This window comes from Microcaecilia unicolor, chromosome 8 (assembly GCF_901765095.1).
Source record: "Microcaecilia unicolor chromosome 8, aMicUni1.1, whole genome shotgun sequence".
In the NCBI taxonomy this organism is placed as follows: Eukaryota; Metazoa; Chordata; class Amphibia; order Gymnophiona; family Siphonopidae; genus Microcaecilia; species Microcaecilia unicolor.
The window spans coordinates 158,156,972-158,177,362 of record NC_044038.1 but is presented as its reverse complement, the minus strand read 5'-3'; the positions used below and the strand labels follow the sequence as shown (position 1 = coordinate 158,177,362).

General features: G+C 41.2%; 1 protein-coding gene across 1 annotated transcript in view; it reads right to left on the bottom strand.

Annotated features, from left to right (window-relative positions):
• The window catches only part of GRIA1 (glutamate ionotropic receptor AMPA type subunit 1), a 318,773-nt gene that overhangs the window by 46,227 nt on the left and 252,155 nt on the right, over positions 1–20,391 (bottom strand). The window contains 2 exon segments of the mRNA XM_030211572.1: positions 11,571–11,818; positions 13,726–13,924. Of these exon segments, the coding sequence (XP_030067432.1) occupies positions 11,571–11,818; positions 13,726–13,924 (447 nt within the window).

Sequence of the window (20,391 nt, the reverse complement as noted above, 5' to 3'; positions counted from 1 at the left end):
CATCCTGTTTCCAACAGTGGCCAATCCAGGCCACAAATACCCAGTAAGATCCCCAAAATGTATAAAACATTAGTAAAAGGGGCCCTTAATACCTTATATCAGGTTTCTCCAAATTCAGTCCTCGAGGGCTGTAAGCAGACCAGGTTTTCAGGATATCCCTAAGAATATGCATGAAAGAGATTCTATTCTATTCTAGTCCAGCATTTACTTCCCACTTATATTAACATGGAATCAAAGCGGGTTACAACAAATTACTAAGGGCCCCTTTTACTAAGCGGCGGTAAGCTGCAGTGAAGGGCGACGAAAATGATAAAGGGGATGGGACAACTTCCCTATGAGGAAAGGCTAAAACAGCTAGGGCTCTTCAGCTTGGAGAAAAGGTGGCTGAGGGTGATAGAGGTCTATAAAATAATGAGTGAAGTTGAACAGGTAGATGTGAAGCGTCTGTTTAGGCTTTCCAAAAATACTAGGATTAGGGGGCATGCGATGAAGCTACAATGTAGTAAATTTAAAACGAATCGGAGAAAATCTTTCTTCACTCTATGTATAATTAAACTCTGGAATTCGTTGCCAGAGAATGTGGTAAAGGTGGTTAGCTTAGCGGAGTTTAAAAAAGGTTTGGATGGCTTCCTAAATGAAAAGTCCATAGACCATTATTAAATGGACTTGGGGAAAATCCACTATTTCTGGGAGAAGCAGTATAAAATGTTTTGTACTTTCTTGGGATCTTGCCAGGTAATTGTGACCTGGATTGGCCACTGTTGGAAACAGGATGTTGGGCTTGATGGACCTTTCGTCTATCCCAGTATGCAGGAAAAAGAGACTTCCCTTTTACCTGCTGCAGTAAAAGGGGGCCTCGGTGCATTTGAAAAACATGCGGCAATTCCAGCGCAGGCCCCCTTTTGCCGCAGCTTGGTTAAAGGGGCCCTATAAGACATACAATACAATGGGTGTAGTGGGAATGTAAATTTTTCTCATGCATATTAATTTCTTGCAGCCCTTGTGGACTGAATTTAGACAAGCCTGTTTGAAGGCTACAGACTTTTTGTCATACAATTAAAGAACCATTTGGAAAGGCTATACAGTGGGGGAAATAAGTATTTGATCCCTTGCTGATTTTGTAAGTTTGCCCACTGACAAAGACATGAGCAGCCCATAATTGAAGGGTAGGTTATTGGTAACAGTGAGAGATAGCACATCACAAATTAAATCCGGAAAATCACATTGTGGAAAGTATATGAATTTATTTGCATTCTGCAGAGGGAAATAAGTATTTGATCCCCCACCAACCAGTAAGAGATCTGGCCCCTACAGACCAGGTAGATGCTCCAAATCAACTCGTTACCTGCATGACAGACAGCTGTCGGCAATGGTCACCTGTATGAAAGACACCTGTCCACAGACTCAGTGAATCAGTCAGACTCTAACCTCTACAAAATGGCCAAGAGCAAGGAGCTGTCTAAGGATGTCAGGGACAAGATCATACACCTGCACAAGGCTGGAATGGGCTACAAAACCATCAGTAAGACGCTGGGCGAGAAGGAGACAACTGTTGGTGCCATAGTAAGAAAATGGAAGAAGTACAAAATGACTGTCAATCGACAAAGATCTGGGGCTCCACGCAAAATCTCACCTCGTGGGGTATCCTTGATCATGAGGAAGGTTAGAAATCAGCCTACAACTACAAGGGGGGAACTTGTCAATGATCTCAAGGCAGCTGGGACCACTGTCACCACGAAAACCATTGGTAACACATTACGACATAACGGATTGCAATCCTGCAGTGCCCGCAAGGTCCCCCTGCTCCGGAAGGCACATGTGACGGCCCGTCTGAAGTTTGCCAGTGAACACCTGGATGATGCCGAGAGTGATTGGGAGAAGGTGCTGTGGTCAGATGAGACAAAAATTGAGCTCTTTGGCATGAACTCAACTCGCCGTGTTTGGAGGAAGAGAAATGCTGCCTATGACCCAAAGAACACCGTCCCCACTGTCAAGCATGGAGGTGGAAATGTTATGTTTTGGGGGTGTTTCTCTGCTAAGGGCACAGGACTACTTCACCGCATCAATGGGAGAATGGATGGGGCCATGTACCGTACAATTCTGAGTGACAACCTCCTTCCCTCCGCCAGGGCCTTAAAAATGGGTCGTGGCTGGGTCTTCCAGCACGACAATGACCCAAAACATACAGCCAAGGCAACAAAGGAGTGGCTCAGGAAGAAGCACATTAGGGTCATGGAGTGGCCTAGCCAGTCACCAGACCTTAATCCCATTGAAAACTTATGGAGGGAGCTGAAGCTGCGAGTTGCCAAGCGACAGCCCAGAACTCTTAATGATTTAGAGATGATCTGCAAAGAGGAGTGGACCAAAATTCCTCCTGACATGTGTGCAAACCTCATCATCAACTACAGAAGACGTCTGACCGCTGTGCTTGCCAACAAGGGTTTTGCCACCAAGTATTAGGTCTTGTTTGCCAGAGGGATCAAATACTTATTTCCCTCTGCAGAATGCAAATAAATTCATATACTTTCCACAATGTGATTTTCCGGATTTAATTTGTGATGTGCTATCTCTCACTGTTACCAATAACCTACCCTTCAATTATGGGCTGCTCATGTCTTTGTCAGTGGGCAAACTTACAAAATCAGCAAGGGATCAAATACTTATTTCCCCCACTGTATTTGTTTACTTAGATACAATTTAAAAAAATTGCAAAACTGTTATAAACTAGACCAGAGCAACTCTGTAGAAAAGCAGAGGCCATGTTCAGGAGGAAACTGAGGATCAGAATACTATTTTAGTTTAAACAGCATCCAAGTCTGTTTGCTTGAACCTTTTTGAAACAGTGCAGCTCTTGACCAGGCGTTTACGCTTCCTAAAAATTTAGGAAAGGAGTAAAAATCACAGAAGCACACTGTGCAAGTCTCACAATATTTTCAGTTGCAGGTTGTTCTGTTTCTCTCTCTCTCTCCCCCCCCCCCCCCCCGGAAATGGCATCTCAAGGAAACAGCCCAGGGTTAAAAAATATATGTATTATATTATAAAACTACGCAAGCAAACAGGTTTCTAACTTCTTCTGCTCCCCCTCCCCCCAAATGGTCTTAAAATTTAAATGATGGTTTCTTGCTATTGGAAAATGATTGTGATATTACCACATACTGACAAAGAAGTCAATGACCTAAAATATTATTTTGTTTTTCTGCTAAAATGAACATGATAATGTGTCCTATAATCATGCAGCGAAACATTTAAAAGCCTTTATAGACTATTAGCAAGCCAGTCCTAACTCTATCATTGCACAAAATGAACATTGACCAGAAATTTCAATCCTAGAAAGTAATATAGAAGTGGATTGTTTTCTAATGGGGTTAGAACTTCTTTCCTTAGAAAATGTTTAATGGGGTTAACAGACCCAAAAGAGACAATATAATTAATTTAATTAGTAGGGAAATTAAATCTTTTATGGTATTTTGTTCCTTTCTTCTTAAGTTTCACTCTGCTCTGGATTTTCACAGTTAATTTTTGATCAGCAACTGAGTTTAAAACAAAAGAATTCTGTACACCTTTCCCTTGTCCTTTTCTATAATTGAGCAGAGAATTATATTTGCTCTGTTAGTCCACTTGGATATGTGGTAATAATAATCTACAAGCAAGCTGTAGCTGATACCTTTTTATTGGACTAATTTAATGTATCTGTGACAAGCTTTCGAGAATTATTCTATCTATATCAGGCCACTGGGTTTAAATAGCACAAAATCATCCAGGTCTTAGGCTACCTGTATATATTATTATGGATCAGTGAAAGGGGATGGGAGATAGACAGAGGAGGGGGATAGGGCCCTATATCTGATAATGGATGAGAAAGTCAATTCCCCCCCCCCCCCCCCCCCGATATTCAGCCGGTGGCAAGCAGTGCAGTTAGTTGCTGCCTCCGGTGGCACTGACCCTGTATAGTCCATGCCAGGTTGTATCAGGTGACTGGCATTGAATACCTGGTTTCAGTTTTGGCCACGGCAACTTAACTGGCTAAGTGAATATTCAGCACTAGCCGGTTGAGGAGCCCCTATTTTGAAGGCGCGGGAGGGCTAACGCGTGGGTTGCATCCACCAAATCGGTACTACAGCTGGGCTAGCGCATGCACCTGGAACTAATTCTAAGTTTGGCATGTGCCAAATCCCATGGTAGAAAATCATTTTCTACCGCAGGATGTCAGGACTCTCAGAAACAGAATTCAGATTAGCGAACGTGCCAGACTCGGAGACCGGCGCTGAAGGGGACTTCAGCTGGCAGAGGTTGGGGACCCTCACCAGCAAAGGTACCTGGCGGTGGCGGGGGAGGGTTGGCGGCGGTGGGGGGGGGGGGTCGAAAGAGATGGGGGAGGGGGTGGTGGCGCCGGGGAGGGGTCAAAAGTGGCAGGGGGTCGGCAACGCCGGGGATGGCTAAAATGTGCCCCTCATTTGGGGTTCTGGACTCCCCGCCTGCCAAAGTCTGGCTACACACCTGTCCTGTAGTCTGGTAGTCTGGTGATAGAAAGAAGCTGACCATAATGATGTGTTTTTAAAGGTTCTACCAGAGTTGTCTTTTGGCTACAGGCATAGTAGGATGATCCAGATTTATTATCTTTAAGAACACAGCCTTCTTCCTACTTTATTTAAAATACAAAGGGGCTGGAACCTGATTTAGTTTCAGTTTTGCAATACACCAGTCATTTTGTTTCACAGATGTTTCCTTTGTGCTCATGAGAAGAAAATGTTTGCTAAAGTAAACTCCGATTGTAGAAAATCTTTAGCATTATCTCTACCTTAGGTAAATGTTCTAATGCATGTTTATTAGGTTTTTCATTAGCATGTATCATATCTCTGGTATTTAAATTCCAGTGCTCTTAAATGTGTATATTTTTTATACTGTTTCACGGTAGTTCTACTATTAGGTTTCAATCTACTTTTTTCAAGTTTACCTCATTTATTGTATTTATGTTTATTCTTCATTATTATACTATTGTTACATTGTTATCAAAACTGTAAGTTTTATGTTAAACTATACCTGCTGTACACCGCCTTGGGTGAATCTCTTCATAAAGGTGGTTAATAAAGCCCAATAAATAAATAAATAAAATAAAATATTTTATGTCTAAATTCCTCAATCTTGGTTGAAATAAGTGAGCAAATACATTTTTCAACCCATAATCTTGAAGCTCAAAGGGACTGCTGTAAGACTGGAAGCCAAGTTAGGATATTGTTATTTTTACCTTATCCTTAACTTTACTCTCATAAAATGGCATTCTCCCCTCTTTCCCTAATGTGTACAATATGTTTTGTCCGGAATTATCTACTCCTTTAATTTTAGACTTTTTTCTTTTAATCTTAGACTGTACACCACCTAGATGGAATTTCCTATGGACGGGGTAGAAAATTTTAATAAACTTGATAACCTTCAAATGGTGTGACTTTTTTCTTTCTACTGTAAAGGACTGTGACAAAGGAACTCAAAGGAAACAGATAAATGGACAAATGGAACGATAGCAGTGTTTAAAACTATTTTGGCTAAGTACATTATTTGAAAACATTTTTGAAACCTGTTTATGTTTCTTTTTTTTTTTTTGACAAATAGCAAAATACTTTTACACAGGGGTATTCTGATAAACAATAGGGAGGTGTGCAGGCAAAAGAAAAAAAACATTTGGCTTCATTTTTTCAGAATTCTTCCCAATTATAAGTTTTTTTTCCAGTTTGATTCACACATTTTTCATTTTGATTCACATGTTTGAATAGAAAAAATTTTGACACATACTATAGCATTTTAATGTGCACTAATCAACTTAACACTCACTAATTCATAGTTAATGTGCACAAAATCAATTAAATGTGCACTCTATTTTGTTAAAGATCACAAATGAATGAATACATACTAGTGAATGCACAACCCTAGTGAAGAATTCACTTTTGACCCTTATTGTACCTTCTAAGGGCAAGCATGTTGCACACTGCAGCCCAGACATTATTACTACTGCATTGAGTCTAAGGATTCCTACTGAGGCAAGTCCTTGCCAATGACTTGTCTGGGTGGGAATCGTTTTACAGCAGAACTGCTTCTTTAGAACCCAACTCCATCACTTCTTTATGAGAGCTGCGGAAGGAAGTGGTTCATCACGAAAATTTGGTTGTCTCAGAAACATATGCATTGAAATACTCATCAGCATAAATAAATATCACCCTCCTAAGCCACTAGTTCTGTGTTTTCATTTAATAAACTTTATTTCTCATATATCACATGACCCAAATTAGTCAGTTTAGCTCTAAATACAGTAAAAGGACACTCTTCCTTGGGTGACAAACGTAACACTAGGTCACTACTCAAATTGAGCTGCAATGTGCACCGCAGTGACTGTTGGTGTGTTAGGGGCATTGGGTACAATGGTGGGCCATTGCTGTTACTTATATGAGGAGTTCTGGAAGGAATGTGAGCTGTACAGCATCATGGAAGTGGTCCTAGTGTTAGGTCACCATAACTCTCCTCAGTTTTGATGCCCTCAGATTAAATGAAATCTTTTCATAGAACCACACAATACTGCTTTCCACCTTCCCAGCATTCCCATCACCTGGGGATCTCAAAATTGACATCACTTGACTTATCTACTATTATACAGTTTGACTGCATATCTTCTTTTACATAAAGGAGCAACCACAGATGTTTGAGCCAGGACATGGATTAGAGCAGGGGTTCTCAGGACATACCCAGACAGCCAGGGTTTCAGGATATCAACAATAAATATACATAAGATAGATTTGCATACAAGAAATATAATACATACAGATGTATCTCATGCATATTCACTATGAATACCCTGAAACGTTGACTGGCTGGGTGTTCCCTGAAGACTGGGTTGACAACCCTTGGATTAGAGCAGGGGTTCTCAACCCAGTCCTCAGGACACACCCAACCAGTCTGGTTTTCAAGATATCCATAATGAATATACATGAGTTAAATTTGCATACACTGCCTCTGTTGTATGCAAACCTATTTCATGCATATTCATTACAGGGACCTTGAAAGCTTGACTGGCTGGATATGTCCTGGGGACTGGGTTGAGAACTCCTGGATGAGAGGGATCAGAGACAGACACACTAAGAAATGCTCAAGAAGGCAGGGGGGGGGGGGGTGGCGCTCAAGCATGAAGGATCAAAACAAGAAGCCAGAAGTCAACTTTTCTGTTAAAAAAATGTCTATATGAAGCTCAAAGGTGCATCTCCTCAAACTGTATGAGTCTCCAGTGAGCAGACTGAAGGGCCATTTACTATGGAACATAAATGTACAAGCTTAGGGCCAATCTCTGACATATCCTCTCTCCTTCTTCCCAAATGGCATAGGAACAATCTAGTAACCTGATTTTTAAAGAAAGAACTGTGCTAGTTCTCTTCCAAGCTGCTTTTATAATGCGGGCACTACCCAGCATTCCACGAGAAGTTTTAGGAAAAGAAATGTTACAAAACACAAACATTTTACCTCAGTGATTAGTCTGGGTTAATTTGTTAGAGGGGGTAATCCACAAGCATTATTAAAAGACACCCCTAAGAGATGTGTAATAGGACTTTTATTTTAATTCCCACTGAGCGTATTCCTACCCCTTTAAAAGCATTTAAGAGACAAATTAGGTAGGAAACCAAGGGAGCTGTATAGGAAAATGAAATGCTGCTCTTTCACTTATGGTTATTTGCATGGTTTACTCCATAGCTCTGCAATGGTGCACTGGGAAGATAGAGAATGATAGAAGGTAGAGCTTTCTTATACATTCAAAGGAACCTCCAACTGTACAAAATCTTTGGGCTTCCTACATAGTCTCATGACTTTCAGGTCAATTCACCTTTGCGATAGAGTAAAATTGATAAGGACATCATTACATGAGGATATTCTGTTCTCTCTGCTTTCTGAGATTGGCACGATAGTGACTTAACATTTTTATATTTCTTTGACTTGTAATCTGCCTATAATACTATGCAGAGTACAATGAAACACACATAATAATTAAAACAGCAAAACCTGAAAAACACCACATTAAAGACAAAACACAGTTTAACAGCATAAGTGAATAACCTTTGTGCCAAAGACCATCTGAAGTGTAGTTATATTAACAGAAAAGACCTGTGCAAAAAAGAGAGCCTTTTAATGATTCTTGAACTCTATAGTACCTACATTAAGTCTGATTCCACTCCTCAGATCCAGCAAATGAGAAAGAACAGGACTTGGTTTCAGCATAGTGAACCTCTCTAAGTGAAGCGATGGACAGTTGCTGTTCATGTTCTGATCAAAGAGATCTGGACGGTTTACATATCTTTAGGGCAGAAGACTTGTAAGTCAAAAGAAGAACTCTAAATGCTATGCTAAACTGAAACAGTAGCCAGTTGAGATCAAACATGTATTACACCATTTGTAAAGGCCACAAAGTAGCCATAGGAAGACCCATATTTTATACAGCGAGTTACAGTAACCAAGTTTGGATACAATCATATTCTGCAGAATGGCAAAGAAATCATTCTTAGGAATAAGGTGCTTTAATTTTCTTAATGTCCATAAAAGGAATCTTGTGTGACAGCTCTAATTTGCAGCTTCATAGACAATATGGAATCAAGAATAACACCATGGCTGTGAATTTGCTGAACCACCTTAATGTCATGGTTAGCCAACATAATAGTGGAAGGAACGTTTGGAAAAGCTACATAGTTAGCAATGATCGCTTCAGTTTTTGCAATGCGCAGCACTAATCTGTTCATTGCTATCTGTAGTTTTTGTGATAGCAGTTTGGGTATCTCATCAAAGAAATAAAGAATTTCTAACAAAGGGTACAGGAAACAGACTAAAGAGCACAGCTAACATGGCAGAGCCTGGGAACATACCAGCTTTTAGTGTCACAGGGTTGAAATACTGACTGCCTAATTTAACTATTTGAAAATGATTCAAAAAGAATGATTGAAACTAGGTTTAAAACTATCCTTGAAAGACGAAATAGTTGGGAACGCTGAACAAGTAATGAGTGATTGGTGTAAAAAACAAAACAAAACAAAGAAATATCCAACATGACAACAAAATACTGTTATCAATGATCACAACCTTGGCGAATGACATTGAGAGTAGACGGAAGCAAGGTTTTGGCATTAAATTGGAAGGACTCCAAGAAACCAGATCGATCAAGGAAGGCATCTAGATGGCGTAGAACTGCATATGAAAATAAACAGTAAGGTAGGATCAAGTGAATTTTTTTTCTCTTTAGGATCAAGTGAATCTCTTTAAATTAGCTGAACAGTAGCCAAATTAAGAGATTCAGATAGTAAATCAGTTGCTAAAGAGATATTGACAATGAAGGTCAATGTTGGAACTAGATCATAGAGAGTTGTCTAAGTACAAAAGGACAGAACAAGACTTGAATGGCTGCTATAGGCCTCAGAAGTAATTATCTTCTCTTTACCAACTTATTCAAACCCTTCCTGAGATTGGTTTGGCTGGAATAAGAGGTCAGTAGGTTCTAGAGAACAATCCATATTCCTTAGAACCTGATCTACCTTATTGGAAAACAATAAAATCATTTGCAGAGCAACTTGGAATAGGACGCACAGACTTTACATTCTGTATAAGATGTTTCACTGTCTGATAAAGTTCTTGTAGTTTATTAATAGCTGTTTTAATTTGTCTAGTAAAAGAAACTTCTTGCCAATTCAACAGCAAATTTGTACTCCATAACTTTAATGTTGAAGGATTCCTTGGAATCTGGAGTATTTGAATATCTCCAAAATCTTTCTACTTTTCTGAGCCCACACCAAAGTGCCCATAAGGCAAAACTGTACCACGGGGAGCACACAGAACACTGTCATATTACAACCTCCTTTACTGGGGCAACTCTCAATATCCAGTGTCACAATAGGGAAAAGAAATCAATACCAGCTAAGAAAAATCCCAAGGGAGAAACAAAACTTAATCAATCACCAAAAGAGTCAATCCCCAAAAGAAAATTGTTTAAATTGAGAGTTCTGGTAGGAGAGTATCCTATGATGTATAGAGCTTTCAAGTGAGCCGCTGTTTGGCGGCCTGACTCACTGAAGTTTTGCTCGGCTGTGGGAACAGCCTATACTGAACCTTCCTTTGAACTCTTACAAAAATTATATTATCCAAGTAATTGATACTTGATTGTGTTTTGTGGAGATCTCTGCTTACATCTGTTATTTTTGCTTCGCCAGACTTTAATGTTTTCTTTTTGGGATTCACTCTTTTGGTGATTGAACAATAGGGGAAAGGGCAGGAATCCAAAATTGAGAACGCAAAGGAGCATCAATAGAAGAGCTACACACATGAGAACCACTTTTAATTATAAGGCAGGATGGACAGAAACATGAGAAACAGAATGGAGTAAAACAGAGCCGAGTTATTATGGAATATGAACAACAGGTATTTCAAGAGATTCAGTTCTACTGGCTCGGTCAGTGAAACTGCTCCTTTACCACCCTAGTAGTTTCTCTTCTTGGTAAGGATCCAGAACTAGTTAAAATTCCTACAACTGTGGTTGCTGTTCAGGTTGCAACATTGTGAAGACCTGGTGCTTTTTAAATATCTATTTTAATGTGAGGGCACCATGTTGAGGAGGAAGGAAAGCAGAGTGTCCGTTCTCATGTAGAAGTCCATTTCTTAGCTGAACAATTATTTTGGGTTATGAATAATGCTATTCTAGCATATTTATAACTAACAGACTGAGCTTCAAAAGAGTTTAGGGATCTAACTCAAGTTGAGCCAAGTCCTGGTGACCACACAATGAGGGCCCCTCCTTGTGTTCTTGACATGATACAGGAGTGATTTGCCATTGCTTTCTCCCAAGTAGTATGAGCCACCATTATATTACTGCTGCCCAAAATTGGGAGGGGGCGGGGGGGAGGGGGATATGACCTGTATGTACTAGCAATGCTGCCAGAATCTGCCCAACATTAGACCCAAGGCATGGAGTGACTTGCTCAAGGCCACAAGGAGCTGCTGTGGGATTTGAAGCTGGGCTGTCTGGTTCCTAGTCTGCTGCTCCAACCATTAGGGCACTCTTCCACTCCACAGTGGTAGATTCAGGGGGAGGGGGTGGAACTGAGTTGCTTAGCACTAACTGTCAGCACTATGCATCTAACTTAGGATCCTTTGACTAGGTAAATGAATTTCTGTCCTAAATTTTGAGTTTTCAATTTTGGGATCCTAGATTTAGGTGAATTATCAGTCCAAAACATAGGATTCTAACTTCAGTTGCAAATAGGCACATAATTTATGACTCTAAATTATGATCCTAAATTTAAGGGCTCTGTGGATTTTGAGCATCAGCAAGGAACGGTGTCTGGATAGTGTCCAGCTGCATCAGAAATGAATTGCACCCTTTATTTCAGCTAAGATGGACTGCTAGTATTATTAGTGTGTTGAATCCCAACAGAGCTGTGCATTTATGAGTGAATGAATTCACCCCCATTATTAAGAATTCTTTTGTCCTTTTAGTTAAGAGTAGAGTTGGCAGTGATTCTATGGTGAAGAAGCATGAATGTAGAATCCAGAATACCTACCTTAAAGGGGACCCCTTAGGGGTTGCAATGCCATAGCCTTTGGAATCCAAGTTACCTCCCACTTTCATGGTGTCGCAGGGCTTCCTTTGCTCAATATATTCATTCATGGTGGATTCCAGAAGGTAGGCATACTTGCCTTTGGATTTTCTCACCCTGTTCATGCCCTCGTCTGTGGTCTTCACGAAAACTGAAGGTTCAGCAGATTTCATGTATGTCCACATCTTTTCAAACACAGCAATTTTGGATCTCTGTGTAATACAAAAAAGCAATACTCATATCTATAATCTCTCTACTAGAATCTTTGAACATTCCCAAAGACATGAAAAAAAAATAAATTTGCTGAGATAAATCTTATCTCCCCCCCTCTCCACCCAATATTTAACTGTGACAGCAGTTTAAAAATAAAACATTGGCTGCCATGGTTAAATATAATCTGGATATTCAGAACTGGTACCCGGATACTGGTCAATGCTGAATATCCAGATTTCTCACTTAAAAGAGCACTAAGGTTTCATGGGTTGGAATAAATAAGTAAACCTCAAACCCACATATTCAAACCACAAAAACTTTTTATCAAAGACTCATTGTGTCTATAGTCTAAACCATATGCTTCCAAATGTATGCTCCCACTATCTGTACCAACTGTTTTATCCTGAGCTGTTGGTCTTTGCCACTGTGTTTCTTCTAGACTGATGGTTGACATAATGAGGGTGATATTCAAATTCATTTAAGTGGGCAGGACCCTCTCCTGCCCGTTTTATTTATCTGTTGCCGCCCAACCGTGGATATTGGGCCAGTCAGGGGCAGGCCAAGGGGCAGACCAAGGGGCGGCGCTGGGGAGGAGCCAGGACTATGTGGGCGCTGGCAATATTCAGCAGAGGCCCACATAAGGTAAGTGGGTGAAGTTAGAACAGCTCAAAAGCTGTCCTAATTTCACCTGCTTGTCTTTATGTGAGCCCCGACTGAATATAGGGCTGGGACTCAAATTTTTAAAAAAATTTATTTTCTCCCTCCCGTGATGGCGCAGTCCCCAACAACATCGCTCCCCCAGGCAGCTCGCTTTGCCCTCCCTCCCAACAAAAGCCCCATCCCACCCCACCTCCTGGAGCTGCCGGGGGGGGGGGGGGAATGTTGTCAGGGGCTGCGCCACTGCGGGATGAAGAAAATAAACTTTTTTTTAATGCGGGTCCAGAACCGAAATTTAGCCAGGGCCCACATAACTTTCTTATTCGGGCTTGGCTGAATGTTGGCTGGGCCCACATAAGCTCCAGCAGTCTGCTTGCCCAAAATTATGACCCGATATTTAGTGCCGGTGCCTGGACATGGCCCGGCACTGAATATTGAGGCATAATTTAGCCAGTGACAATCAGCATTTAAAAATCTCTGACCGCTGCTGGCTGAATATTGACAAGGACATCTTGTCTTTCTTCCCACTCTGGGGGTCATAGAGACAATTCCTGGTGTTGTTGTAGCTAATATACAGTTTTGGCATTGACCGGCAGTGCTATCCGGCATTATACAATCTACTAACTGAATAGTTAGGAACATCATCATCACCCTGTGCAAGTTTCTGAAAATATTTACCAATCTTTTCTATTGAATAAGATCAGCATTCATTGAGGCTTGAATCATGGGAAGTATTTCAGGGGATTTAGGGCTATAAGGGGGAATAGTATAAATAGAAATAAATAATGGGCACCAGAAAAGATCAGAACTAAGTGTTATTCTATAAAGGGCACATCCTATATAGAATAACTCTTAGGGCCAGATCTATATATGGTGCCTAAAAAATCCACGTGGTAAACATTTCCACCTAAGCATATCCTTTAAGCAACATGTAGATTTAGGTGTGGTATATAGAATATGCTTAGTTGATATCCCAGTGCTTAAAACTACGTACGTCCATTTACACCAATAAAAGTGTAATATTAATTCCAAGCGTGTAGATTTACGTGCACTGGGCTATATTCTAGGACACATGTAAATTTTGGAATGCCCATTTCCCTGCTCATAGCCACACCCCTTTTGAACTGCGATCTTCATCATTTAGGTACACTTCATTACAGAATCTGCTTAGCGAGTTATGCACCTACATTTAGCTTTCCCATCTCTGATTTTATTGGAAGTGGATCAGTCCCCTTCCCCCATCCGGTACCTTAAAAAAGTCTTTGGTAGAACCAGAATCCAAGGTTCCATAAGCAATCTCTGTCTGCTTGGCCAAGTCATCTGCACTTTCTATAGGTGACACCATTCTTTCAACCGTAAGAAATGCGGCCAGGTTAGCTGTGTAAGAGGAGATGATGATCAAAGTGAAAAACCACCAGACCCCTCCAACTATACGACCTGAGAGAGACCTGGAATGGAAAAAAACAGGCAACAGAGATTGGAATGCAGACAAAAGTGAATCTCTCTCTCTCTCTCTCTCTCTCTCTATATATATATATATAAATGAAAAATCATAAAATCAGCCAAAGGTCTACAGCCACATATTCAGTCCTATTTTAGACAGGTTGTAGAAGTAGGAATTGAGATGTGAAGGTCGGTTAATCTCAAGTTTCACTATTATTCTGGAACAGAATCTGATGACAAACATACATTTTAGAAAAATGAACATATAAAAATCAAAGGGTTCAAAGCCAGCACATAACCAGTTCCGGTTATGTGGAGCAATAGTAACATAACCAGTTACCTGCAGCACATAACTATGGCTGAATAGATTTAGATGGGCTGCAGTGGAGCTTTTCAGGGGCTTCGACAACTTCAGAAATTAAGAACAAGGACAGTACCAAGCAGACTTCTACAGTCTGTGCTTTGATCATGGCTGATCAGGATATGTTTATCCACTCCTACCCTAGCTGAGATAACATTTAACCATTTCTCTGACCTCATGTGCAACTTTCTTTAAATCAATCATCTTACTTTCTAACCCTTCTATATGTTACATCTTTGCTTTACCCTTCGCTGTCACTTCTAATGTTCTATTACGTATTTGGTTGACATTGCAAATAGTATAGCATGCCATACTTTGTATTGTCTTTGAATATTTTTACTGCTGTAATTGTCTATTGCTCATGTTTGATCTATTCTTACTGTACACCGCCTTGAGTGAATACTTTCAAAAAGGCGGTAAATAAATCCTAATAAATAAATAAATAAATAGATTTGGATGACTTGGAGTTGGAGCTTTTCAGGGGTTTCAATGACAACTTCTAAAGTTTTAGGACAAGGACCATGCTGGGCAGACTTCTGTGGTCTATGCCCTGAAAATGACAAGGACAAATCAAGATCAAGTATCACATCATACCTAATGTAATGAGCTTATCTTGTTGGGCAGACTGGATGGACCGTACAGGTCTTTATCTACCATCATCTACTATGTTACTATATGTTACTATGATTGGAGAGAAATAATTCTGTAAACCAGCAATAGTTTATAGGAACTACAAATACAATTTAGCCATGCCAAATATAGTGCTTTTGAATAACATGGACATGGACATGTCCCTGCAACATGGACATGGACATGTCCCTGCAACTGTCCCTGACACCTTCAAGCACGCCGTAGTCACACCTCTCCTCAAAAAACCATCACTTGACCCTACCTGTCCCTCCAATTACCGCCCCATCTCCCTCCTACCCTTCCTCTCCAAAATACTTGAGCGTGCCGTTCACAGTCGCTGCCTTGATTTTCTCTCCTCTCATACCATCCTCGATCCACTTCAATCCGGTTTCCGCCCTCTTCACTCGACAGAAACAACACTCTCTAAAGTCTGTAATGACCTGTTCCTTGCCAAATCCAGAGGCCACTACTCCATCCTCATCCTCCTTGATCTATCCACCGCTTTTGACACTGTGAATCATGACTTACTTCTTGCCACACTGTCCTCATTTGGGTTCCAGGGCTCTGTCCTCTCCTGGTTCTCCTCCAATCTCTCCCACCGCACCTTCAGAGTTCACTCTCATGGATCTTCCTCCACCCCTATCCCCCTATCTGTTGGTGTTCTCCAGGGATCGGTCCTTGGACCCCTTCTCTTCTCAATCTACATATCTTCCCTGGGCTCCCTCATCTCATCTCATGGTTTCCAGTATCATCTCTATGCTGATGATACCCAGCTATATCTGTCCACACCAGACATCACCGCAGAGACCCAGGCAAAGGTATCAGCCTGCCTATCCGACATTGCTGCCTGGAAGTCCAACCGCCACCTGAAACTGAACATGTCCAAGACCGAGCTCATTGTCTTTCCACCAAAACCCACGTCTCCTCTTCCTCCACTTTCTATCTCAGTTGATAACACCCTCATCCTCCCCGTCTCATCTGCCCGCAACCTCGGAGTCATCTTTGACTCCTCCCTCTCCTTCTCTGCGCATATCCAGCAGACTGCCAAGACCTGCCACTTCTTCCTCTTTAACATCAGCAAAATTCGCCCTTTCCTCTCTGAACACACCACCCGAACTCTCGTCCATGCTCTCATTACCTCTTGCCTTGATTACTGCAACTTACTCCTCACTGGCCTCCCACTTAGCCATCTATCCCCCCTTCAATCTGTTCAGAACTCTGTGGCACGTCTCATATTCTGCCAAAACCGATTTACTCATATCACCCCTCTCCTCAGGTCACTTCATTGGCTTCCAATCAGATACCGCATTTAATTCAAGCTTCTCCTTCTTACCTACAAATGCATTCAGTCTGCTGCTCCTCACTACCTCTCCTCCCTCATCTTCCCCTATGTTCCTGCCCGTAACCTCCATTTACAGGACAAATCCCTCCTCTCTGTACCCTTCTCCAACACCGCCAACTCCAGGCTCCGCTCATTCTGCCTCGCCTCACCCTATGCTTGGAACAACCTTCCTGAGCACTTACGCCAAGCCCCCTCCCTGCCCATCTTCAAGTCTTTGCTTAAAACCCACCTCTTCAATGCTGCATTCAGCACCTAACTCTTACCGTTCACTAAATCCAGACTGCCCCAATTTGACCGCCCCTATCGGACTGTCCGTTCACTTGTCTCTTAGATTGTAAGCTCCTTGAGCAGGGACCGTCCCTCTATGTTAAATTGTACAGCGCTGCGTAATCCTAGTAGCGCTTTAGAAATGTTAAGTAGTAGTAGTACACTGCCAGTGGCAAAATGTAAGGACACCTTCCAAAAATCAAGCATCATGCCACACCTTGTATGAGCTCAATACACTGAAAAACTGGCACATATTAACACACTGGCTGGGAAATTTTGCAGTCTCTCTCACTTGTATCCATACTTCAAAAGAAGCCATCTGTACACAAAGAATTTCTAAGACAAACCAGCAATGGAAAAAGACATAGCTTGTGTATTCAATGTGGATAAATGCAGCTGAAGACTGGCTGAGTGTGCCTAAAGAGCGAAGCATCCTTCAAATGCAATCTAATATGCAAGAAGCATAAGAATCATTTTCATCAGTTCCATTTATCAGGCATTTGTATGAGGGATTGTGTGCTTGCTTTATAAGCACACAAGCAAATCTGTACAACACAATACTCTATCATCTGAAAAGAGAGGCTCAGATAACAATTCATACATTTTCAGAGGGTTTTTTTTGCACTGTTTTTCAAAGAACTAGTTTTTTTTCCATATGCAAATTGTTTCCTAAGGCTGCCAGCATGAGTTGTGTCCTTTTGAGTCTAAAATGTGGCTGACTTTTTAACCAAACTCTCATGATCTGTAAACAGGCACAGAACAGTTAGAATGGACCCGGACATTGATTAAGATGTAAAGATGGTCAACGTATATCTTGAAACATCTAAATTAGTTGTCCTTTTACTAAGCTGCAGTAGAAAGTGGGGTTAGCACACGCTTGTATGGGTTTTTCCTGTGCACTAAGGGGTCCTTTTACTAAGGTGCGCTGAAAAATGGCCTATGGTAGTGTAGGCATGTGTTTTGGCTGCGCGCAGAATCGTTTTTCTGCGCACCTGTAAAAATGCCTTTTAAAATTTTGGCCGAAAATGGACCTGTGGCAAAATGAAAATTGGTGCGCACCCATTTTGGGTCTGAGACCTTACCACCTGCCATTCACTTAGCGGTAAGGTCTCATGCATTAACCGGGCAGTAAGGGTCTACGCATGTCAAATGCCTTTTTACTGCCCGGTAGCGCTGTGCACCAGAAAATAACATTTATTTTCTGGCGCGCGTAGGGGATGCATGCCAAAAATAAAATTACCTCCCAGCACATGCGGTAGCCGAGTGGTAACTCGGAATTGGCGTGTGTTGGGCATGCATAGGCTCTAACGCAGCTTAGTAAAAGGACCCCTCAGACTATTTTTACTGCAGCAGTAAAATGACTGATTTTCCAAGTTTTGTATTAATGCAGCAGTGAATGTTCTTTAAAATGCTGACCGCTGGTGGCTAAGTTAGATTCAGATGTTACATGCTGCGGCCATGTCTAGACACAGGCGCAGGACATCGAGGACAGCTGTGATACATGGAGGTTATATGGATATGGCTGATATCAGTGTCATACCCACAAAGCTAACCAGGCAAAGGTAGGGCTGCTATTTATATGGTCCTGTTTGCTCAAATAGCTATGTGGGTAAGCAATGAATATTGCCAGTGTCTGAATAACTTCTGAAAGTGTCCTGGCCATGACCTTAGACTGCCAAGGCCATGGCAATCAGAAGGGATATTCAGTGGCAATGCCCAGGAGCAGAGGAGTAGCTTAATGGTTAGTGCAGTGGGCTTTGATCCTGGCAACCTGGATTCAATTCCCACTGCAGCTCCTTGTGACCTTGGGCAAGTCACTTAACCCTCCATTGCCCCAGGTACATAAAACTTAGATTGTGAGCCCCCTAGAGATAGACAAAGTACCTGTATATAATGTGTACAGCAATGTGTACGCCTAGTAGAGCTATAGAAATGATTAGTAGTAGTAGTTAAGAGCTGCTGAATATTCCCTCTTGAGGCACTCAACATGATGTAAATGGCCCAGTTAAAATCTTTTGAATATCAGACCCTTATACCCAAATTCTATAAATGGTGCCTAAAGATAGGTGTGCAAATGTGCACCCTGTTATAAAATAAGTTCAATTAAGTGAGTAAAATAATTAGCTGAATTGGCACTTACTGGAGAGAAGTACTAATAATTGGCATTAACAAGCATTGATTGTCACTAGCAGCTGTGTGCATAACTGACTTATGCCCTTATTCTATAAACAGTGCACCTAACATCTTTCATATGCAACTGCAAAGGGATGATTAACATGGGTGGGGCAGGGGCATTCCAACTATTCATAAGAATAGCCATACTGGGTCAGACCAAGGTCCATCTAACCCAGTATCCTGCTTCCAACAGAGACCACCAGGTCACAAGTACCTGGCAGAAACCCAAACAGCATCAGGATTCCGGAATCCCAAAGAAATAACAAGATTCTAGAATCCCAAAGAATAACAAGATTCCAGAATCCGAAAGAGTAGCAACATTCCATGCTACCAATTCCAGGGCAAGTGGTGACTTCCTCATGTCTAACTTAATAGAAGACTGTGGACTTTCCTCCAGGAACTTGTCCAAACCTTTTATAAACCCAGTTACACTAATCGCTGTTACCACGTTCTCTGGCAACCAGTTCCTGCATACATTTCAAACTGCTGATTTTAGGAGCCAGCATTTACGCCATCCATAGACATGGCATAAGTGGTCATGCCTAATGTTTGCGCGTAACTATGGACATATGCTAGTATTCTAGAACAGATTGGGCATGCAGCTCTGCTGTTATAGAATACTAGATATTTTGGCATCTTACTTTTAGTGACATTCATAGAATTCCCCCCTTAGGACCCGATTCTATAAATGGAACCAAAAATTAGCAGTAAGCACTATTCTATAAATGGTGCTCAGAGTTGGGTGCCAGGATTCGTGACCAATTTTGGGTGTGAGGATTTACACCAAGTGAAACCTGGTATAAAATCTTGCATCTAAACTAGGTGTGGATCTCCCTTATTTTGTATCTTTGCACACAAATTCCAGGAATGCCCCTGATCTGCCCATGCCCCCTCCCATGGCTGTGCCCCCTTTTCTGATCCATACATAACATTTGCAGATCCTGGCACCTAAAAATTCATACATAAATTTAAATTAATGCCAATCAGCGCCGATAATTATTAGCATCCAATTATTGGTGCTAATTGGCTCCTTTGTCAATTAAATTGCGCATGCAATTAGGTATGTGCAAAAATTTGCACACACTATTTTGAATGCTGTATATAGAATAACAGTGTTAGTGTCCAAATATCACTGCTAAAACATTTAGTCTTCACTCTCAGTCCCCCAGGACCATCAACAATTCAATTTTTCAGGCTATCCATAATCAATATGCATTTAGAAGATTTGCATACCTACTACCTCCTCTATTTGCAAATCCCTCTCATCCCTAGTCATTAAAGGTATCCTGAAACCCTTATTTGTTTTGTGCCCTTGAGGATTGGGAGTAAAGGCCAAGAACTTAGACTAATAAGCCACACAGCTAAGTGGTATCATTCCTGGAAAGCCACAAATCTAATCCTTTTTGGATGGATAACTTTGGGTACATAACAATTTATATGTCCAAAATTATCCATCTCAACTGCCTTGGATTAAAAAAAAAAAGCAGCTATACAGCTGTGCCACTAATGGCTATTTAATAGCTTCTGATATTGTGACTATTAAACCATTTAATTCTAAAAGAAAAAGTCAGAAGTAAAGGGTCAAATATTAGTTTGGATTTTCTGCAACCTTTAGGATATCTGAGCAAATAAGATACAGAGTTTAACTTAAAGGTATTACAGATCAATCAAGCCTTTTATGAATGAGGGGATGTTCT